Genomic DNA, 24,814 nt, shown 5'->3' on the forward strand with positions numbered 1-24,814 from the left:
ACCTTGGAGTCTGTGCCTCCCAGTAAACACAGACGACCTGGGAGCACATGCATTTACTCTCACGGGGCTACAGTCAGGGCCACGTGAAGGACAAAGACCCACTGTGAGACTCACAAGGAGAAGGTAAGAATCAAAGAATGAGGGGAGGATCCCGCTCACCCACACCCAACAGACGCCCACCAGCCGTGACAACGGTTAACAGCAGCACAGGTGTCATCTACGTTGAGCACAGATGACATCCACAGTTCTTCCAGACCTCAACAACTTACACCTGACATGCATGACTTCTCACAATGCTGAAAGGAAACTGGGACTCAAGGAGGTCAAGGAAGCTGTCCACGGAAGCAGGGCAGAAAGTGGCTGAGCTGGGGTGCAAACCCGAGTCTGCCTGACCCCAAAGCCCATTTGAGGTTGCCCTGCTGTCCAGTCCATTCTAAAAATAGCTTACCTTGCCAAAGCCAAAGGCAGGCAAGTTTTAGATTTTTTAAACTCCATTTCAGAGGCAGATCGGTTACCCCTCCTTTGCTCTATAATTCTAGAACATGTGGCCAACAGTGAAGGGCAGGTCCTTTTAAACCACACACCGTTTTGTAACTATTTCAAAACCAGCGGTCAAGACGTGGGCAATTCTGTGTGGTTCTGCGAGGGTGTGGCGGCCACCAGCAGATGTCTGGGGCTGATGTCACCATTGCCACCCCCCCTGCCTCCGTTTAGACAGACAGGAACTCGGAGGCTACAGTCACCTCGGGAGCTACGTGCTGCCTTCACAACACGCCTGGACCCTCACAGCTGCTCTGGGTGAGGGGGGAGAGGGGGTGTCAGTTTTCAGTCAAGACTATTAAGGGGCCCACAAGCCTTTTGTTCAATTAAACCTAATGACACTACATGGTACCAGCTGCAGCATCCCTTGTTATCTGCTGAGTGAAGTACGGTTCAGAGGGCCTAGAGGATCTGCCCGAGATCACACAAGGAGGTGGGTCAGGGGTCAAGTCCATCCTCTATTCATGCAGGCTGCCCCCAGCCTGGGACAACCTTGGGAGAAAGGATGCTGCCTGCTCTCCAGGGGTGATCGACCAACCCGGCACAGATGACAACAGCCAGTGAGGCCAGGAAGGACAGACGCACTTCCTTTCATTCCTCCTTCTGGGCCTTTTAACTGACCACCTGGTATAGGTCACTTTTTTTTAATAAAAATTCTTTCCCTTTTAAACCTTCAAGATAATGCGCTGATCCCAGCAACCCCGATGGTGATTAATGAGTGTTCTGGACCATCACTGTCACCATCACCTCATGTATTTATATTTAAAGCATTCTGATCCACTGCAATCACTATCTTCTGATGCGCAAAACTGTCCCAGCTTAGGTCAACTAGACCTAAGACCCCATCTTCACACTGATCTAGTTGGGGTTTTTAAGACCAATTTCTCTTCTTGCAAACACACTTAAAAAGCTTCTTGAAAAATGACCACAGCCTGTGCGTTTCTGGGTCTCCCTGAAACAGCTGGGCCTGGTGCCCACCAGCAGGACAGTAAACTCTTCACACATAACATACTGTCTGTCTGGCCTACTGGTCCACATCACCCAAAGTTTGAGATGTTCCTACTAGAGAAAGTCGTTGAGCTGCTTTATTTTTCTTTTGCCAAAACTAAATTTAAAATAGGAACCTAAAATAAATGGCTTGGGAATCAAGTTTCTGGAAAGAGCCCAACCTGGGTCTCTCCTCTCCTATTTAGAGCACTGTGAAGCCTGTCCCTCTCAGAAGAGCTCACTCCCCCACCTCCTCCTTGCTCAGCTGCATCTTCCACTCTGGTTCTCATTCACGATCCAGGGCCAAAAAACTCCAATGCAGGAGGGGCTCGGGAGGATGAGAATGTGAATCCCTGAGACCACAGCAGATGAGACCCCAGTTCTCCCCCAGCCAGCAGCCCTCCCACTTCCTGCACCTCACTGCACCAAGGTCAGACCCTCCACCAATCCGTCAAAGAGGGTGCAATCAGAGAGTCTTGCAGGAAGAGCTGCCATGAGGCCAGCAAACAGGCGCACATGGTGTGTTTAGGGGTAAAAGTTGGACCTTGCTGTGTGCCTTGTAGTTTACTTGATTATGTCAGTTTAAAAACTGATACTGAGGAGGAGGCCCAGTGCATGCTGTTCAAGCAAAATATTGGATCCAAAAGGAAAAAAGGCAGCCTTTTTACTCCCACTGGATGGACCACAGCATGTCGGGGAAGCCAATCGCCTGTCTAGTGCTACCAAAGGACAAGAAGGGGCCCGCAGCCAACTCACCTCCACCACATTCACACCTCTGGGAGTGTCTGCCCCTCGCTGGGCTGTGACAGTGTGACAGAGACATGTGTGACCTACGTCCTGGGACAGACGCACCAAGCCATGTGTGATGGCCTGCAACATCCTGGGACCAGGGGTTCACTGACATCAAGAAGGGGACGTTTGAGCTGGGGCTCCAGGTCAGGTAGGAATTTCAAGAGAGACGAGCAGGAACAGGAAGGTACTGACCCCAGGGGAATGGCTGAGAGGTCCCGTGTGAGCAGAGGCTGTGACCACTGTCCCAGTCTGCAAGTGCCCGCCGGCACCCAACTCCTGACACAAGGCCATCTCAGGAGAGCACTGGCCTCACTGTCCCACCCACCCGGGGCCACTCCTGGGGTCTTGACAGTCTGGAGGATCCTGAAGAGAAACCCAGGACAGAGACCCCCTCTGCACAGACCAGGACACCAAAACTCAGAGAGGGCGCTGACTTGCTCAGCTTCACACAAGCTAGTTTGATGCAGCTAGAGAACTAGAACTCAGCTTTCCCAGTGCCCAGTCCTCCCAAGTCCCCCCAGGCATGCAGGGAAACGTTTCTTCATTTGCTCATCACATAGTCACTCTTCCAGGCTCTAGGCTATATATATATATATATATATATATATATATATATATATATATAGGACGTGCTATAATCCTCCAGGCCAAGCACACGCACCAGTGACCCAAAGTTCCAAGAGCCCTGACCAGAGAGAAATGGGCATGGGGGTGGGGGAAGGCAGCCTGACGGTCTCCCCTTGACTGGGACCCTCCAGCCCACCGGCCACTCACGGGTCAGGCAGAAGCAAACCCAAGCAGACACTGCACACACCCAGCATCCATGCAGACAGCTCCACTAAGGGTGCATTTTAGGAAAGAAATACAGTCTCTACAGTCGTGGCTTTATAAAAACCCTACCTAGAGGATGATTAACATTCAAATGTGAGCCACAACTCTATCACCAGGAGAACCTGCACAACTCAACGGCAAGGGGGCCAGGCCACTTCCCCTCAAGCCGTGGGCCCTGCACGTCGCCTGGTTTCAGATCTGACTCTCGGCAAACAGCACATGGGAAAGCAATTTCCCAGAGTCAAAGATAATCCCTTCTGCTTAACAGAATCTCAACCCTGTGAACACCCCAAGGGAGAAAACCATTTTTAGAACTTTTATTTCTGGAGTCATCCCAGATAACAATCTTTCCATTCACAATTTGGTAATCTGCATGAAAAGTTTTCCAAACGATGTCTGTCATTCCCTCTCATTTCTAGAAACTTATCCTAAAGAAATAATCCAGCGCTTAGAGATGTATATAGGGAACCACTGATAAGCTAAAACTGCATGAAGCTCCAACGATACGGAAATGGTTAAGAGTATCTCTTATAAAATGGAATATTATGTAAGCTTTCAACATCATGATGTAGGAATATGGTCGGGAAAGAATGCCAAGTTAAAAAAAGGCAGGACACAGAACTATATATTTCATCTCAATTTTTTTTAAATGCTATGTATTTCATCTCTATTTTTTAAAAATGTAAAACGTAGGCAAAAGGCTAAAAGGAAGGATCATCAAAATGCTAAGGTGGTGTTAAAAGAGCAGGTGCTCAGTACCTGGCAGCTTGTGCAAGCCAGGTGCTTTCCGGTGCATCGCTGTGTCCTCCTCGAGGGGGCATTTCTTGGAGGAGGGGACAGACTACGGGGGCCAGGTGGCAGTTCTGACTGGCCAGGGTCACAGCCTGGGAACCTCAGACTAGGAGTTCAGCCCAGCGCCTCCCATCTCAGAGAGGCGGGCATGCACCGGACCCTGACTTTGATCCACTGCTTTTCTGGATTTTTTTTAATGCTCTAAACTAAGCTCATATTATCTTTATCATCAGATAACAATGCAAGGAATAAATAAAAGAGAGAAATCGGAAATGCCAGCTACAACGGCTCACTGACCCTGGCTCTCTGTGCCTCTGAGATGACCAGAATCCATTTTTCTGTACCAGCTTCTCCTGGACCAGCTGACATGACAGACGCAGCCTCTGCAAGCTGGCCTGAGTACCTGCATCGTCTCTGATGAGCCACAAGCACCTGCCACCAGGAGGGTTTGGTGAGAACGCCTGTCCTCTCCCACAAGCCCTCTGGGTCCCACTCAAGCCAGGCGCACAGGCATCTGGAGAGATGGCCTCGCCCCTGGGTCTTCCCACTTCCTCTGCTCTCTCCAACACACCGGACCCCTCCTACTCTCAAAACTTCACAGGGAACTCATTTCCATCAAGACTTCCCTGGGGTTTCCCCTCTGACGTTATGGAGACCTTTGGATGTCACCGCTGTGGATGTCTGGCACAGGAAGCCAATAATCAGTTCAGAAGGTCACGGTGTGAGCTATTAAAATCTGTCAACTGTTGTCTGTGATCACCTGATATCTTTTGATCCTGCCCTATATTAATGACGACAAAATGACACCTGGGGGGACTTCCCTGGTGGTCCAGTGGAAGGGTCAGTTCAATTCCTAGTTGGGGAACTACAATCCCGCATGATGAGTGGTGCAATTAAATAAACAGATAAATGAAGATTAAAAAATGACACTTGGAGTCTGTGCAACTAACTGAACACAACCCCAGTCACTTCTGTATAACACTCGTGCAGCAGCACACCCGGGGTGGGGGAGGTGGGAAGGGGGCGAGAAATCGAGACCTATCTACCGGATGTTGTTGTTCAGTCGCTCTTTGCATGTCCAGCTCTGCGACCCCATGGACTGCAGCTCGCCAGGCTTCCCTGTCCTTCACCATCTTTCGGAGCTTGTTCAAACTCACATCCATTGAGTCTGTGATACCATCCAACCATCTGATCCTCTGTCGTCCCCTTCTCCTTCTGCCTTCAATCTTTCCCAGCCTCAGGGTCTTTTCTAATGAGTTGGCTCTTCGCATCAGGTGGCCAAACTATTGGAGCTTCAGCTTCAGCTCCTTCCAATGAATATTCAGGGTTGATTTCCTTTAGGACTGACGGGTTTGATCCCCTTGCAGTCCAAGGAACTGGATGACGTACGATAAAAATCAGTAGAACATTGTAGATTATCTCTTCAGGAAAAGGTATCCTGACATAATTTTTCATACAAATTTTGGGATGCACAGACCCTTTAGGTCTGTTCATAGAACTAACACACCAGGTAAAAAAGCCCTAGCCTAGATCAGCATAAATTCCCTACCCCCAAAATATGACCATGTTAATCATATTTAATTATGTGTGATCATACCTGATTACGTACAAACCACACATGATTCATGTTAATACTTGGGACATTAAGTCACAGATCTTAGCCTTCCTTCAGACGTGCTATCCTTCCATGATTAATATGTTGATCACAGTTGCTGGGATTCCACAAATTAGCCATCTAAATTCCAGTCACTGTTCTTAACCAGCAGAGAAGAGACAACTAGGAGCTCAGAGCCTCGCCCCTGGAAGACACCTCAAGGTCTTCGCGTCCACGACTCCAGCTCCCCCTTAAACTGCCCTAGAGACACCGGGCCACCCACCAGTCTTCTCTCTGCTGGAGCCCTTTCGACGACCAGCTCAGCCCGGGGCTGACCTCCCCAGCTAACTTCTCTCTCAGACCTGAGTCAAAACCTGCTGTCTTGAAACTACCCCAGAAAGAGGAGCAGGGAATCCTCTCACTTCCTCATTCCAAGAAAGCCTTCAGATGCACCCTCTGCCCCCCGCATACGGGCCCCTGCAAGTGAAGACGTCCCAGGTCCTTCTCACGTCCCCCCCACCACCACCACGAGGTTCCAGCTCTCATGTGGGTCTCCTCTTAGAGAGTTGCTCTAACAGCTCAACAGTGGGGCCACTACCTGCACACTTCCCAAAGGTCACTTGTGCTCACCTCTGGCACGCCGATCACATGCGGGCTCACAGTGAACGTGTGCCCAACCAGACCACCGGGAGGTTTTTCATCAGAGCTGCTCCGGCTCAGCCGGATGAGGTCTAGGACGTCCCCATGGAATGACTGCCCCTGTAATACCCCTGTTCCCCCCCTGGCACCCCATCACTCCTGTGCCCCAGGTGGTGTCTCCAGGTTGCCATGGTTACAGGAGAGCCTGGGAAGCAGACCTGGTTTTGAATCTAGCACCTGTAACTGCCAGCTGGACAGCCCTGGGTCAGTCACTCCCCTACGTCTCAGGGACCTCATCCACAATGGAGTTACTGACGGTACCTAACTCACAGTGTGAGGATTCACTGTATTTATTCAGAAGAGGGTTTGGCCTATAAACGACACTTTATATGAGTGTCAGACTATTATTGTTTCCATTCTTAAATTTATAAAAGTACTTCAACAGATGTACTTTCTCCGCTTTATCATCAGGTGTTACAATCTATTCTTTTTTTAATCACAAATAATGGTATACACATATTTTGTAGCCTCAGTTTTATTGTCTGAAAGTTTCACCATAAGCATTTTTCTTCACATTGCTATATAACCATTATTCCATCAAGGAGCTATATTCTGACTTAGTTATAGGAGGCTTTCAGTTTTTCACTTTGATAATGCAAGTAGCATCTTTGTGCCTTTCCCCAAAAATGATTTTATCTCTCTTGATGTAGTTGTTGTTCAGTCACGAAGCTGTGTCTGACTCTTTGTGACTCCATGGACTGCAGCACACCAGGCTTCCCTGTCCTTCACTATCTCCTGGAGTGTGCTCAAACCCATGTTCACTGACTCACTGATGCTATCTAACCATCTCATCCTCTGCCACCCTTCTCTCCTTTTGTCTTCAATCTTTCCCAGTATCAGGGTCTTTTCCAATGAGTCAGTACTTCCCTTTCCTCTAGATATGCATGGCCAAATTTCTTTCTACAAACTCCATGCTCCAGTTCTCAACACCGCACAAAGTAACAGAATACCAGTTTCACCTCATTCTTGACAAACACTGAGGATTATAATTTATTTTCTCATGTAACAGGTGGAAAATCATGCCAGATATAGTACCTGCTTAATGCACATTACATTTCACTTCCTAAATAATTACATATACTTTTGAATTGTTCTATCCTAATTATGATATGGTGATGGAAATAATTCTCTGTGTTAACAGCCACATTCTTTTTAGCATTGCAAATAACAGGGAGAAACAAAGTTGAACTCTCATTTTCTTTTGTAGGTAGTAGATGATAAGGGACTGAAGAAAAATTAGCATTTCTTTGTATTTTTCATTTCAAGGATGTGCCAATTTCTCTAGGATGTTCAGACTAAGGGTAAAGAAGGAATATCTCACTCTTGGTAAAAATAGCTCCATCAAGCTTTTAAGCTAGAGTAATTCTAGAGAAGTGAAAATGAAAATCTTTTGTTGCTTCCTTTTCGATAAAGATGAATTTTCCACCCACAGATATGTCAAACAGCTGAAAAATGGTGGCGTCAACTTCCCAGGGGGGGAAAAAGCACCTAAGAGCTGAGAAAGAGATTGTGAAAGTCTAGACCATGAAACAATTAGAATAAATATGAACTGTTTTTTTTTTTTTTTAAGAAGTCAGATAGCAGTCTATTGTAGGTGGGAAAAATTACTTTGGAAACAGTTTCTCAACAAATCATCATAGTAACTGCTTTTGTAAACCTGTACACAAGATAATCTAGAAAATACATCTAGCTGTGTTGTTATCCTTTTGGAAACTGGGAGTAAACATAATACATTTGTTATTGTGCAAGAAAATTATTGTTTTGCACATATGGGGACATGGTCCAATGTTTAAAGTGGGGGTGGGGCATATTCTCAAGACCAGCAGCTTCAGCATCACCTGGGAACTCATTCAGGTGGAAAATACTCAGGCCCCATCCTGGACCTACTGAGCCAGAAGCTCCTGAAGGCAGAGACCAGCAGCCTGGGCTTTTTAACAAGACCTGCAAGGGCACTTTCATATGTCAAAACCACTACCCAGAAACAGGGGCAGAGAGAAATATTAAAAGCCAGAGAGAAATATTAAAAGCTTTTGCAGGCCAAGAGGCAATCCTGAGGTTACTGGGTAGATATGCACTCAGTGCTAAAAACTATTCTTTGCTCACAGGCTGTAAATAACACAGCTGGTTGCTCCAAGACATCTCAACTGCCTCCCCTTCTACATACACAAATCTATATAAATCCTGTTTACGGCTAAAACCGCAAGCTTAAACTCTACTCAATGCTCTGCAGTGACCTAAATGGGAAGGAAATCCAAAAAAGAGGGGATATATGTATACATATGACCCAGGTCTCCCACGTGGTGGGCAGATTCTTTACCACCTGAGCCACCTGGGAAGCCCTTATTAATTAAACCCACGTTCATTTCAAGGAAGCAATCTGTCGATCTAAATTGCCCAGTTACTCTGCTGTACGGCAGAAACTGATAGGGGATATAAAGCAACTATACTCCAATTTTAAAAAAGGATTTTAGAAAAGCAGGATTGTAAGTTTATCTCTCCTGCACTAAGAGGACAGTGTAAGAACCTATAGGAGAACCATAACGATATACAAATGCGTATTACCAGCACATACTGCGTATCTGCCAGCCTCCATGCTGGCCACTGCAAGGAACACACAAGAAGTCCATTTGCACCTGCCTCACTGTTTGTGTCCAGAACCACGTCTCTCACTTTTCCGTGTAACCTCAGCTCACTGTCACTAACAGGCCTATGAAATATTAACATTCTCATTTTACAAGTGCGGCAACTGAGGCTCAGAATAGTAAACGACACTCCCGGTGACTTTCTGAGAGGCACCACCCACTTGGCCTTCAGGATTCTGATACCCGTTAAACCGCACTGCCTCTCAGAATGGGTCAGGGACCTCAGGGCTTGTCATCTAATTGGAGGGCAAAGATCAAGAGACATAAAACTCTTAGGGAACAATAAACAGCAAGATTTAAAGAGTGAACAGAGTCTGCATATTAGAGTCTCTTTCAGTTTTGACCTCAAAACTCACAATTCAGAGAAGCGTGGTCAGCAGAACACTGTTTCCTCCCCCACAAAGACATCCACCTCCTAATCCTTGGAGAGGGGGGCGGTAGGGTGTGCTGCCATCTGAGGTTGCAGATGGAGTTGTTAATCAGCTCAGCTGAGCAGGGAGGCTTATCTGGGATCATCCTGGTGGGCTCCCCCAGCGTAATCACAGGACGAGGGAAGAGGCAGTGTTGCCGGGGACTGAGCCATGAGCCGCTCCCCCACCCCCAAAGCCAGAACCCCCAGTTTGATGATACTCGGGGGCCAGTCCTTTGGGAAGTGATTAGGTTTAGATGTGGTCAGGGGGACAGGGCCTCAAGATGGGATTAGTGTCCTTATACTAATAAAAAGAGACACCAGAAAGCCCACCAGCTCGAGCACGCCTACACTCTCCATCTCTCCCTCCACCACATGCGGAGATGACCACGTGCAAGCCAGGAAGGGAGTCTTCACGAGAACATGAGCACATTGGCACCCTGACCTTGGCCTTCCAGGCTCCAGAATTGTGAGACAAATGTCTGAAGTTTAAGCCCCCCAGCTGGTGGCACTGTTATGGCAGCCCCGGGCAGATGGAGACAGTGATGGAGCCTGCACCAGCCGTGGCTGGCTCTGAAGATGGAAGGAGGCCACGAGCGGAGGATCGCAGGGGCCTCTAAAAGCCGGAAAGCGTAGGGAAACCTCCCTGCCTTCGGGAAAGAAGCCAGCTCACACCGTGATTTCAGCATGGTGAGATCAGCTTGGACTCCTGATCTCCAGAACTGGAAGATAAATCATTGTCATTTTAAGGCACCCTGTGGTAATTACAGCGGCTGCGGGATACTAATACAAAAGAGTGAAAGGAGGCCAGTACCGTGTCAGGTCCCGGCTGGATGGGGAAAGCTGGGCAGGCCTGGAACAGGAGAGCGTGTGGACAGACCAGGAGCAGGGCCACTCGGGACACAGCGTGCTAGGATGCAGACATGGAGATGACACGCTCCTGCAGCAGGAGGCACCGGCCAGCCTGGGAGAGCCCTCAGGTCGGATGGGGCCGACCCACCACCAACCACGAAACTTGGCAGAGAAGTTCCTCTGGCACATAAACTAAGGAACATGAGATAGGAAAAAGTATACGGCAGTGTGAGGCATAAATACTAAATTATCTTCACTGTTTTTCTAATAGTACATAAAATGAGCATTCTTCCTATCTGCCTAAGGAAATCAACTCTGAAAATTCACTGGAAGGATAGATGCTGAAGTTCCAATATTTTGGCCACCTGATGCAAAGAGCCGACTTGCTAGAAAAGATCCTGATGCTGGGAAAGATTGAGGGCAGGAGGAGAAGGGGATGACAGAGGATGAGATGGTTGGATGACATCATCGACTCAATGGACATGAATTTGAGCAGACTCCGGGGAGACAGTGAAGGACAGGGAAGCCTGGCGTGCTGCAGTTCATGGGGTCACAAAGAGTTGGACAGGGCTTAGTGACTGAACAACAACAAGAATGATCAAACCACTACGGTGACTCCTCCTGGAACTGTCTTCAGAGCCAGAAGGACTGTAGTTACAACGCTCCTAACCAATTCGTCGCTAGCAGCTCAAACCCTTACTAAATCTGCCTGGCTTACTTCTGACATCTAGTTCTAAAACGGTTTAATCTATCCTTAAATCCCCCCACTAAATATAATCAAGAAAATGTGCTAGAGAAGAGATCCAAAATGCTGTGAACTATGTCAGCAGCTCACATGAGAAGGTACAGGGTTTCCTCGGGTGACTGAAGGAGACAACACTTGCTCTGAAATAAAGATTCCAGGATCAGTACTCTGGCTTTAAAAAAAAAAAAATTGAGACTCACAGCCTTATAATAACTCAAACTTGGCATGATGTAAAGATGGGTAAAAGGCGACAAAAATAGAGGCCCCCCTCCCTGCAAGGTCAGGCTGACGGTCAGCCTGCTCTGCGCACTGCTTCAGAAAGAACAGGCTGGAGCCCAGAATGCCATGTCAAAATTCCAGGCAAGCGCCTCAACCTCCTGAAGCCTCAGTTTCCCCTCCGACCAAGTGGCAAAATGCCATTTCAAGCAGTTGGAAGAGCGTGTGCTGAGGAAAGAGGACACAAAGTGTGGCACGTGGGGGCACACGGAGAGCTGCATGTGCACAAAGAAGGGCGCGGAGAGGCGGGAGGGACTCCGCACAGGTATCCAGGGCCCAGGGGATGCCAGGAGCTGGGATCGCGTCTGGTCTCCTGCCGTGTTGACTAGGCTGAGGCTCGAGGTAGGGGCAGGTCCAGGGAGATGGCAGGAGTTTCATAGGCAAATGAATTTGGAAAAGGTTAAGACCAGTTCTCCCTCACAATCCACTCTAGCATGTTACCCTTTTTGGCTAGTTTCGCAGGAAGAGAAACCTGTCACCCATGCTCTGGTCCAATTTCCCTAAAATTTTTGGAGTCCACAGAAGCGTGTCCTTCCTCATTTCTCTCAAGCTTTGGAACTTCACGAACATCAATGTGGACAAACAAGAGACACTGCAGAGTTCTGAGCACAGAAGCGACATCACCAAGTCGTGTTTTAGAAAATGACTCTGGGGGGGCAGGTACAGAAATGAGGTTTAAGGCATGTGTTCCACAGTACAGGTCAGAAAGGTGGATCAGCCACCAGTGGTGTTCAATTCATACAGGCAGCTTCCGGACGCCAAAGTGCACACACCTTCCCCTCCTAATGCTTGTTTGCTGAAAAGCTGCCCTACCGGGCCCCAGGCCAGCCTCAGGAGCCACGGGAAATCCTTTCTCAAGGCGGGCAGCGGCCACACAGACAATGTGTGCACGTGACTTCATGTTACTTTTGATCAGAACAAGTTCTCAACACAGGACTTCAAGTTCATTTTTGAACCTAATCAGACTATGAAATATCCCTTTTACACAAGCTTTAAATGATTAACTCAAACGTTTATAAGTGAACACAATTTAAAAAAATCTCTTAAGATACTTTTTGTAATCTGCTGTTTGTCAGAGAAATTGACGTCCATCTCTTAGTGGTTTCTTGATGTCTGGAAGACAGCCTGCCAGGGTCAACAGTGGCAGCCTTGCAGCAGAGGAGCCACTGATCACAGCCCTCCGGCAGGAGGCTGAGCTCCAGAAGCATCCAGAGAACACCTGCAACCTTTGCCCTCAGCTTCCTCTTTGTAAAATGAGGACCACGTGTTGCAAAGATGAGTATGAAGGTGTAGAACACCCAAGGTACACAGAAACATTCAAAAACATAAGACGATCATTATTCTGTCTACCCCCAACTTTAACCAGGAAAAATGCTTTTTTCAGGGGTGATCACCTTTTTAGATATTGACGAACCCTTGTTTCAGCAAATGTCAGGGCTCTAGTAAGTGGAGGAAGCTTTATACTCTTGTTTTTGACGTTTACTTTTAAATAGAAAAAAAAAATAATAAAAATTTCCCAACATGTTTACTTCCAGTTAGGTGTTAGTCACTGAAAACGCCACTTCCTTCTTCCATAAAATCAGGGGTTGTCAGGTAATCAGTTAATATCCACGTATTGGCAAGCTAAGCATGGTGGTGGTTTTGTTTTTCTTTTGTTGCTTGTTTTTAAAAAGCTGTAGAGGATAAACAACAAGGTCCCACTGGATAGCACAGGGAAAAACTACACTCAATATCCTGTGATAAACCATAATGGAAAAAAAACATGGAAAAATATGTGTATATATGTATACCTGAATCACTTTGCTGCATAGAATTTACTTATTTATTTTTTGTTTCTGAGCATCTTTATTATTTTTTTTAATTTATGTATTTTTTATTGTAGTGGTTTTTGCCATACATTGCTGCATAGAATTTAACACAACATTGTTAATCAACTGTACTTCAATAAAATAAATTTAAAAAGACAGCTGTAGAGGACTGTGGGGATCTAGACGGGGGTTTCTCAGGTTTGCATTACTGACATTTGGGACCAGATAATTCTTTGCTGGGGGCTGCCCTGTGTGTCACAAGACCTTCAGCAGCATCCCTGGCCTCTAACATTAGGTACCAAGAGTGAGTGTGCATGCACGAAACACATACACACACACATTCTTCAGCTGTCAATGTGTGTGTGTTGTGTTGATGGTGGCAAACCACTTCGGCTGAGAACCACTGATCTGCATCCGAATCTAAATGCACTATTTCAGAGACAAGGAAGCCAGGGCTAAAAGATGCTGAGTGCTTGCTCCAGGGCACAGCAGCCCCATGCCACAAACTCTGGGCCCAAAAAGCTTTCCAATTTAGTGGGGGGACCAGCTCAGCAGGGAACCTAACTCCCAGCTCTTCTTGGCTTTCCTAAACTTATTTCACATTCATTTGGCACTTGTCACAAACAATTAACACCTGTCTAATCATCTTAACATCAATATAATTACAACATACAAAGTATGCAAAATAAAGGGAGGAGAAATATCTATAAAGTCAAAACTCTGCGACATTCATCTTTAGCCTATTTTCCTCAACAAATATTTTCCCTATGGATAAGCTTTCCTCCCCATCTTGGTAAGTTTTTAATTTTCTCTTTATCCTTGATGTCATGACAGGAGGACAAGTCTTGAGATATGCACACATATCCACCCATACATATATGTACATGTGGATATTAGTACACACACATTTATATAAAACTTGTTTCCCTGAGAATTTAGTGGACTCTCTAAATCTGAGATCTGAAATCTTTCTTTAGTTCCAGGGACTTTTTTTCAGCTATCAATTAAAAAAAATCCCCCTCTTTCTACTCTCTTTTCCCTCTTCTGGAGTTCCTTTTAGGTGGATGCTAATATTGACTCCTTTGAATCTATTTTCGTTGGCTCTTAATTTTTATTTCACAGTGTCCATCTGTTCAGCTCCTTGTGTTCACATAACATGGGGCCCCACTAATTCCGTCTTCCTATGTGTGTAGCTTGCCATTTATCAAATTTTAGTTTTCATTTCAACAAGTTATTTTAAAAAAACACAAAACTTCCAAGTCTTTTACCGGTTCTTTTTCACTAGTACTTGCCCATTTCAATAATTTAATAACCTCCCTAGCCCCTTGAAGAATCCAAATCATTCATTCTTACTGAAAAGTCTTGCTTTGATTGCCTTATTAAATCTGTTTCGTCAAATATGAGTTTTTCAGCTTCTCTTCAACTGTTAGGCTATTCTTGATACTATCTGAGTAAGTTAGATTTTCATTTTGATGAAGTCAATCCATTCTTTTTCTTCTTTGTTTATAGCTTTCTTTGCCCTACCCAAGAAACTTTTGCCTACCCCAGGGTGCAAAGATATCCTCCTGTGTTCTTCAGGAAGTTTTTAGGTTTAGCTTTTATATTTAAATCTGTGATCCATTTCAAATTAATATTTTGTGTAAGCGATGGGAGAGGGTCATGGCTCCCTTGTTCCCATGTAGATATTCGGCTGTGTCGGCAGCATTTGTTAAATTTTAGAATCAGCTTGTCAGTTCCCCTGCTGACGTTTTGATTAGGATTGTGTTGAACAGTAACATCAATTTGGAAAGCAATGACATCTTAACAATATTGTCTTCCAACCCCCACACACACCATATACCTCTTTCTGTCAACAGCGTTTTGTAGTTTTCAATGTCAGTTTCTTAGTATCTTTTGTTAAATCTGTTCCTAAATATACTTGGCTATTCTCAACTGCAGTATCATCTTTGCAGCTGAAATCTACTATTCTTCACTGTCTTGGTCTGCACCGCCCTCACTGGAGGAGAGACAGAGCAGCTAATAGAGTTGTGCTCACACGACAGGGGACTCTTTTTTATAATGTCTTTATGGCAGTGTATACATGTCCATCCCAAACTCCCTGTCTCTTTCCCCCATCTGCCCGCTATGGAAACCATAAGTTTGTTCTCTGAGTCTGTGAGTCTGTTTTACAGGTGACTCTTGAATAAGGCGGGGATTAATCAGGGTATAATTTATAGCCAGCCCTCTATACCTGTGGTTCCTCCATATCCTCAGATTCAACCAACCATGGATCTTATTCGAATCTGCTACTGAAAAATATCCACGTGTAGGTGGACCTGCGCAGTTCAAACCAGCATTGTGCAAGGATCACCTGCATTTGAGCTCGGGGACGGGGCTGTTACGTGGGGCCCACGAGGGTCACCTGCACTTGAGCTGGGGGATGGGGGTGTCACGTGGGACCTGTGCTTCCAGAAGGTCTCACAGCCCTCCTCCTGAGACCACACCACCAGCAGCACTCCCTGCCCTCTGCTCCAGTCACTGTCTTCCCTGAAGGGAGGGACCATGACGGTGACAGGCACAACGTGGTGCTCCCGGGGGCATAGCCCGGGCCCCTCCCCTCCCAGGCCAGTGCCTATAGGCACCCCTGAGGCACCTGCCACCCTCAGCAGCAGTGTTTGTCTCCCACCAGCCAGCCCTTCTCTCTGCCCACCATCAGCCCTGCTCCAACCTCCTCAGGATTCCTCACAACTGCTGGTCCCCAGAGGCTGCCATCTTCTTTCTGAGCCTAACTTCACAGTCGCTTAATGACTTAAAAGACATTTTCTATCATTTGTAAAGTCCTGTGCATGTAGCAAACCTGCCACATACGTGCAGCCCGTCACTTTTAGGTCAAAAGTTCCATTTTTTTTTTTTAACATATAATGAAGTCTAGATTAAATATTACTACAATCAAATTAGTTGATTATGCTTTATTTATTTTCTTTCCAGACAGGACAGGTAAGAGAGAAAATGGAAAGGGCATCTGGAGTAATTAACAAACAGCAGAAACCAAACTACAGAGGCAGAAGTGAGTCCATCCCCTAACCAGTCTGACAAAGCTGTTCACACAGGGCGATCACGGGAAACTCAACTGCGCTTCAGAGGACAGGAAACACACACGCTCCTAAGAATGACACATCCCAGCTCACCTCTCTAATTTGTACACCCAGAAAAATAAGTCTGGTTGATTAGTCATTCACAGTAATTAACATTATGATATCCGGACTGAGAATACAAAATTGTCCACAAAGAAGACTAGGAAAGAACGCATACTCACCCAGCCCGGAGATATTTATTGCTTTCACGGATTTCTTCATTTTGTAGAGAACCATCCGGTCCACGTCCAAGGCCTAAAATACAGAGAATGTACTCATTAACACGCGCTTGAGCTTAGATCACAGCTACAGAGAAGAGCCACACGAGAGCCATGGGGAGGCTGGTCTGGGGCCACCTCCCTGGGACCAGGGCTCAGTGTGGTAGGGAAGCAGGTGGTCCCTAAAAGCCACCGTCTTTCCACGCCCTCATCCACCGGAAGGCTCTGGGTTGTCTCTGATCGTTGATCTGTCTCAGATGGCTGATACTGGCCTCCCACAGTGTAGCGAGTCAACCTGGACCAACTCTGCTTCCACCAACCCTCAGTTTATCCCAGTGAACCAGCCAGGCCCGGGGACGTGCCAGCCTGCCAGGGCCTGGACCACCCACCACACCATAGGTGTGTTCAGCTGTTACGATGCCTGGCACGTAGTAAGGGCTCAAATAAAATTTGTTCAATGGCTAATCATACCTGGAGTTTTAATCACAAAAGACACAGGGGTAAAATGTCCCTTTATCCCAAGGAAACTCTACAGAAGAGCAAGGGGTGTCACTTTTTGTTGTGATGGGAGGGAAAAAGCACTTGTAAACCGGGACAGGGACACCAAACACATGGCTTTTGTGAAGACTAAATGCACACCTGCAGGGAAGTAGCTAGCCTAATGTCTGGTATACAGTAGATAATCAATAACAGTACTTGTTACTCATTTTGAGTTTGATCAAAAAAGTACAATGACAGATCATCTTACACAGAGCACACCTCTCCCCAGAGAGACAGATTCTGGACATCCGGCCTTCCTGAATCTCCTCTTGAATCCATTTTCAACATGAGCTCAGTTGCTCAGCTGTGTCTGACTACTGTGACCCCATGGACTTGAGCCCGCCAGGCTCCTCAGTCCATAGGATTCTTCAGCCAAGAGTGGGTAGCCATTCCCTTCTTCAGGGGATCTTCCTGATCCAGGGACTGAGCCCACATCTCCTGCTTGGCAGGTGGATTCTTTACCACTGAGCCACCAGGGAAGCCCTTTTCAATACCTGCTTCGTAAGTCCTAGTTCTAACGCAGCAATGACTATTTTTTGCTGGACGCTAAAAACAGATGTGACTGCTGCTGACAATTTTACACAGAAAAATGATCACAAGGCACCAGATATTTGACAGGGTGGTTAAATACAAAGAAAGGATGCAATAAAAAAGCAATGTTTTCCAATATTTTGTAGAAAAGAGTAGGTAGGGACTAACATAAGACAGTAAACATAATTATAGAGAATTAGCTTTTATTTTCCTAGGAGGTCATCTCTAATCCATTCCTGACTTACCCTTGAGATATAAAAAGAGATTTGGAAACAGCAAATAACCCATGAAAATCACTACTGAACTATCTTTCTCACAAAATCTCATCAATTTTTACTGCCCACGCATGCACCAACTCCCAGAGTCCCCAGGGCCAGCAAGAAGACAGGGTTTGCTCAGGGCTATGTCAGAAACACTACTTCCTGAAGCTTGGACAATGATGTGTCAGAGAACACGGCACCCACATACAAAGACACAAGTTCAACACAGGCATTAAAAGCTCCGGAAAGGCCCAATCCCCACATAAGGGGCTACTACTGAAAAACACATCTGTTCCACTCAACATCTCGCCTAGTGTCTGGAGAGAATTTGGTCCTGTCCAGACTTTGGAATCACTAGAAAAGAATCTGTTGTGCCTGCATGCTCTTTGCAATCCCAGGGACTGTAGCCTGCCAGGCTCCTCTGTCCATGGGATTCTCCAGGTAAGAATACTGGAGTGGGTTGCCATGCCGTCCTCCGGGGGATCTTCCCTCCCAGGGAGGGAACTCGTGTCTCCTGCCTTGGCAGGTGGATTCTTTACCACTGAGCTGTGTAGCAAAGTGTGTGGAAGAGTCTGACTTGCATTCAAATAATAAAACCTACTCCTCTTTCTAAAGCTTCCCACAGACAGCAGAAGACATCAACAGCAACCTGGTCAGACTATATGGAAACACTGTAAGTCAGCCAGTATTCATATTAAGCCCCTCCTGTGAGGTAGGAGGTGTGAAGGTTGAAAACATTCTGCACAGAAGAGAGAAACTCACAAGAGTCGGAGGGACCACTCCCTGCCCAGGAGGTCCTAGGACAACCTCTCAGCTCTTTGGCAAAGCTTGATGAACCTGCACCCTGATCTTCTGTTACAATGAATTAATGAAGCTCCCATTAACCTGCTACCTTCTCTTGGCTTCCAAGTACTGTATACCTCCTTCCCCCACCACCCAGAACACTCCCCCTTCCTCCTCGTGACCCTCAGCTCCCACACTGAATTTGGTTTGATTGGTTTAGAGGTACCTCTTCTTCCTCAAAGTCTTTTTGGATGGGTCATCTGGGTGCTCCTCACAGCTTCTCCTACCAAGTTCTATGCTTAAGAACTGACTCATTGGAAAAGACCCTGATGCTGGGAAAGATTGAAGGTGGGAGGAGAAGGGGACGACAGAGGATGAGATGGATGGCATCACCAACTCAATGAACATGAGTTTGAGCAAGGTCTGGGAGTTGGTGATGGACAGGGAGGCCTGGCATGCTGCAGTCTGTAGGGTCACAAAGAGTCAGACGTGACTAAGCGACTGAACTGAAGATTTACTGAGCACCTACCACTAGCTGAATATGAGCTACATTATACAGATACGATGGTGCGCAAAACAGGACCTGCCCCTGCCTTCATGGAGTTTATAATCTAGCAACTCAATGCCTGAAATAAACACAAATTAACTGTGACCACAGCCAGGGGTCCAGGACTGAGCTTGACCTGCTTTTCTACTTGTCCAGCTCTGCCTTGAGATGGATGCCACCTCGTAGGGTACCTACTTGGCCCAAGTGTCTGCTGAGCATGGAAATGTGGTTCATGGCACACCTTAGAGTGATGCTGTTTTGGACATACTAGGTTAAGTAAAATATAAATAAAACTAATTTTACTGTTTCTTTTTACCTTCCTAATGTTCTCTTCTAAGGACAGACAAGGGGCAGCCACTGAAGTCTTCTTGGCAGAGGGCAGAGGGAAGGAGAAGGTCATGTGGACCCAGTGAGAACATGGATCTGGGCCAGTAGGGAAGTGGATTCAGGGAAAGCCCACCCAAAGGTGGGGGACCGGCTGGGCCCCACAGTGGGAAGGTCGAGGCAGGGCAGCAGACACGCTGGAAAGGTCTGGGAGTGGCCACCAAGACCTACTCTCAACCAGGCTTCAACTCTCCAGCTCCTGGTCCTCCAAGAGAGTAATTTGTCCACGGGGCTTCAGCTCGATCACGCTGAGAAAAATGGGAACTTCAGTGTGGAAGGCAGACGGCAGAGGAAACACGCTTTATCACAAGGTTAAACTCTGACACTCTCCTCCCAGGTTATACTGCGGGACACACCCCTCCCTGATCATTCAAAGGCTTGTAAAAATATGCCGCCCCATGGAATCCTCGCCTTGTCATTAAAGGGCCATGCTGTTTCCTGAACTCAGGAAAGAGCAGATAAGCAGTAACGGCTGCTTTTCCAGTCTGTTAAGAAGAGCCTGGAAGTAAAGGTAAGGTGGGCGGTAGAGGTAATTTTTAATTAAAATTACAAGAGGGAAATGCAATCACCGCCCCACTCAAAAACACACCCCTCATTATGGTGCATATTTACAGATAATTAAGGTTGAACTTGGTCAGAAGTTCAAGTGATGAAGACTTGAGTGCTGGAAAAAGTCTCTGTCATTTATATATAAAAACAGCACAGGAATCTTAGAACAAAAATAATAAAAATTTGAAAGTTTCAAGGAACGAAAAGCTTCTACCAACTGGGCTGAGATTTCTAACCAGATCACACCCTCACCCACACCCTGCCCTTTCTAAAATCTACCCGAGTTCAGGAAAAGAGAAAAAAAAAGCTGTAATTACAACCAGAATTTGCATGTAAAAACTATAAACAAGCAAAAATCTAATAGACAATACCGCCCTAAGCAGGCACCATGCAACAGCCTATGTCTGGCCAAAGCTCATTAATTCTGAGGAGCCGGACCACAGCTGACCTTTAGTTTATAAAGCAAATTTCACAGAGTAAATTTATCACATAAACAAGGCTGTGGGGATGTGTCTCAGATATTTCAGAGGAAAATAAACAACTGTCTACAACCACTTTTAAGGCCTCTCTTTTGATCCCCTAAACTGTTGTATTAATAGCCACAGTTCTTATTTATTCACGGAAGCAGCTCTCCTCTGAGTCCACGGCTGGTCCAGGGCTGTGTGCAGCGTGGGAAAGGACATCTTCCCGGGAGGACGCACACACTTCTTTTCAGACCCGAGCTGTCCAGGACGGCAGCCACTAGCCACAGACGAATATTTAGAGTAAAATTACAGAATCAGCTCCTCAGCCTCGCTCCCTTTCCTCTGGAGCTCCGGTCGTGGACCAGAGACCATTTCCACGCAGCTGGCCCTGGATGCTTCTCCTCTTGTCTGCCAGTCCCTCTGTGGGCCAACCTCCAGGGCGGCCCCATAAAACACTGGGAGCACTTAGGGGCCCACACCCTCTTCCCTCGGTGAGCTTGGCACCCACATCACCACGTGACACACCTGTCTCCCCTGTTCCCAGGGCGCCACGGGGACCTCCATTCTGACACAAAGGCATCCTGGTCCTGATGCTGGATTGTGGGACCACACCTCCAGTCGTCTGAAGCGAGCCTCAGGCATCCGGGGCCGACAGGCATGTCTGCCCCTCAGTCTGTTTACAGGCGGCCTTGAGCCAAGGATCTGTCCAATCTATGTGATGATGGGGTGATGGGGGATAGTCACTCTAAACCCCCATTGAAAGAAAGGTTCGTACATCAACTATACTTCAATTAATGAATAAGAAAAAAAAAGAAAGCGAGAGAGAGACACGTCATTCCTCCCAGAAGGAATTCCACTCTTCTCATTAGTAGACCTGCATTACCAAAAAACCATAAAGAAGGCTGAGCACTGAAGAACTGATGCTTTCGAACTGCGGTGCTGGAGAAGACCCTTAAGCGCCCCTTGGACAGCAAGGAGATCAAACCAGTCAATCCTAAAGGAAATCAACACTGAATGTTCATGGGAAGGGCTGATGTTGAAGCTGAAGCTCCAATACCTTGGCCACCTGATGCGAAGAACCAACTCACTGGAAAAAGCCCCTGATGCTGGGAAAGACTGAAGGCAAAAAGAGAAGAGGATGGCAGAGAATGAGATGATTAGATAGCATCACCGACTCAATGGACATGAATCTAAGTAAACTCCAGGAGATAGTGAAGAACAGGGAGCCTGGAATGCTGCAGGTCATGGGGTCACAAAGAGTCGGACACGACTTAGAGACTGAACAGCTACAACAAAACCAAAAGAACTATACTTCATCATCATGATTATATTTTTTCATTAATAAAAAAATTTTGTGGAAATTTATTTTATCTCTTATTATCTAAGCATGTACACAGTTTCCTCAGTTCTGCCTCTGGGGCTGAAAAGCCTGAAATATTTACTATCTGGCCCTTTGCAGATAAACTCTGCTGACCCCTGACCTGTGGATCCACAGAAACGTTTCTCCAGCACCGTTAGGCGCCCTGCTGCTCCTGCCCTGACCTGGAGGGCTCGGCACAGGGCCAGCTTGGTCCCCAGCTCCCTAAGGCCACAGCTGGAGCCAGCAAGGGTGGCAATGGCCTGGCCTACTGTTGCAACCCAGAGATGCTGCCCTGGAGGACAGTGGACCACAGGCCTCCCCATTCGGGCCACAATCCAAGCCTGACCCATCTCCTGTCCCCTCAGTCCTTTCAAGAAGGACCAACTGGAGAGGAAATGACAGATTTGAAGGACAGAAGACCAAATAGCAAAACAAAACAATGTGCAGACCTGTGCCCTAAGGACAGCTTTGCCAAGAAAGGGTTGCACAGACATTGAGATGGCGGCTTTGCCTCATCGCACGTTTGGCCTGACTTCTGAAGTCACGGAGAACATTAATGACAGTGTCAAATATTTCCAGAAGCCTTTTGGGAAGCACAGAAATGCACTGTGGCCTGCAGGCTTGGTTTAAAGCGAGAGCAATAATGGATTGCCCTCCTCCTGGGAATAAAGCAGAGGCCAGGAGAATAGCAGGTGTCATGAAGAATAAAGATCAAATAAATAGCCAAGCTGGATCACAGCTGTGTGCAACGTGTGCATGAGGACAAACCAGAAGGTCAAACTTTGGTGTTGCCTAATAAAATCAAAGTTACTCATAGTATGTGAATATCTGTGTTGGAAGATACATACAAATATGTTCGTGGAATGCTTCCAAGGAGCTGAAAACTGGACAAAACCAAATGCCTGTCAATGGGAAAATGGATGGACTGTCGTATATGCATATAACAGAATGCTATACAAAAACAGAAACGAACAAACTTTGCCCACCCAGAACACCAATGAAACTTCATAGAAATATTAAAGAAGTAATGTGCAAAAATAAACATGCAATATAACACCATAAAATTTTTTAGACAGACAAAATTAGGCTGTATTCAGGGATTTAGATTATGTGTTTAAGGGTGTAGATGTTACTGAGAAAAAGTGGTAAACAGTCACAAATGCCCAACTAGGGGGATAACCACACACACGACAGTACCCTCCTAGGATCCAAGTCTAGACTTGTGAGGATGACTGATGCCAACTGGGTCACACAACTGAAACCATGAAGTGGAAAAGAACACAGACCATGTACAAAGACCCAGCACAACAAAGGAGAGCCCTGAGGCATGTAACGCTGAAGGACCGAATATCCACAGGCTCCCCAAGGACCCTCTCCCTGGAAAGCCAGCCCCCAACATGGGCCTTATCAGAATCACTAAGGCAGAGAAACGAAAACAGATGATGTGAACCCAGCTTTATAAAAGTGCTCCCCATCCTGATTTTTACTGGGGGGCGGGTTCTGGGAGATCTGAGGAGCTAAAAGGGAAAGGCGAATTTTGGAAAGAGTTACACCCCACCAGAAGCAAAGAAAGGCACCCCCAGTCTCCCTGGCCCTGGTGCCCTGTTCCCGGACAGATGAGGGGCAGGGGGAGGGCCTGGCCCGGGTGCCCCAACACCTCCCACAGTGCTCTGCTCACAAACAGAAGGGACCTTATCCCAGAGGATGCCAGCACACCCCTGCAGGAAGCGGGGTGGGGAACAGGCGTGGACCTGGCACCGCAGGCCTGGCCATGCAGAAAAAGCAGCAGGGGAGGCTGGGAGTGAGGTCAGCCTGGGGGCACAGGAGCAAGCCACACAAACACCATGCTGGTAACCCGAACGGGGCAGGGGGGACTGGAGATGTCGTTTTGTTTCCGGGCCCCGTGTGCAGACAAGGAGCACAAAGTAAGATTTTGTTCTGTAAGCTAAGGAGCAGGCTTCCAGAACAGCGCCCCCAGCCCTGTGTGCTGACAGTTGGGTTCCCAGGTTCCAGAGTGGCCAGGGGAGCTTATAGCAAGCTTCTACATGCACTTTTCCTAACACTGGGAAATCATCGCTCTTGCACCCTGCTCCCTGGGCTTCGTTTTAAGCCCCTTCCTCTAAGCTCATCCAGGTGCAGGGGCACACCTGTGCAGACCAAACCTGGGCACACCTGCCCAGACCACAGGCGTAACAAGTCTGGGGTTCTAGAATCTTCCAAGAGCCGAGGAGGGGTAGGCGGGGCCTGAAGGCAGGTGGCGGGCATGCCTAGTTCCACCATCGACTCCGGGCTTTTCCAGGGGAAGCTCTGAGAGAGGACCGCTATCTGGCCATGTCTTGATCTTCCACTTCTCGGTTTCTGTTTCCCATCCCAAAGGCCTGGCGCCCTGCCCTCTGGTGAGGCGGGAAGGAGGGAGGAGGGAAATCCAGAAGGAGGAAGGAAGGAACCAGCCGGCTTGTTGAGGCCCCAGAGCCGCCTGCCACACACAGAACCACCCTCGCAGCAGCGCAACAGCGGGAGTTTTCCGGGGGCAAAAGGAGGTGAATATGCAAGTCAGTACACATGCTCCCTGACCCCTGCTGCACAGCCCAGCCCCGTGGGCGGGTCACGTGGCTGGTCACTGCTGAGACAGACCCGGGGCTGCACAGGGCCTGATGGCTGCTCTGGGGGGCCTGGCCCCGGCTCTCCTGCAGCCAACCCCGTGTCCACTTAGGGAGAGAACAACGGGGGCCAACGGGGCCACCTACTGGGCACCCATGCCCACCCCCCCAGATGGCATGGCAGACATCTAGCCCCCCAGGACCCTGCACTCACAGCCTGGGTCTGGGTGGGCTTGTTCCCCAGGTTACTCCACCCCAGAACCTAGGGGTGGTCATCTGTAAGGAGCATTCCCTGGGCAGACATTTGTGTAAGGGGTGAAGCTGAGGTGCCCGGGGCGTGAGAGCATCAAGCCTGCCCGGAGCCCTGATGCTCCAAGTGGGGCTCCTGGCACCAGGAAGCCTACAGATGGGTCGACACCAGGGGCTCCCCGCTCCCTGCTCTGTTTAATCACAGGAGCATGCAGAACTCTTCAGGGGTGCGAGAGCTGAAACAAGGGT

The 24,814-nt window shown here is 47.5% G+C and overlaps 1 protein-coding gene across 4 annotated transcripts in view; it reads right to left on the reverse strand.

Annotated features, from left to right (window-relative positions):
• Positions 1 to 24,814, reverse strand: part of ASAP2 (ArfGAP with SH3 domain, ankyrin repeat and PH domain 2) — a 153,720-nt gene that overhangs the window by 90,999 nt on the left and 37,907 nt on the right. For all 4 annotated transcript variants that reach the window (XM_043469389.1, XM_043469387.1, XM_043469386.1 and 1 more), the window contains exon 2: positions 16,263 to 16,335. In XM_043469389.1, the coding sequence (XP_043325324.1) occupies positions 16,263 to 16,335 (73 nt within the window). The remainder of the gene's footprint in view (positions 1 to 16,262; positions 16,336 to 24,814) is intronic.

Source organism: Cervus canadensis, chromosome 5 (assembly GCF_019320065.1).
Source record: "Cervus canadensis isolate Bull #8, Minnesota chromosome 5, ASM1932006v1, whole genome shotgun sequence".
NCBI classification, from domain to species: Eukaryota; Metazoa; Chordata; class Mammalia; order Artiodactyla; family Cervidae; genus Cervus; species Cervus canadensis.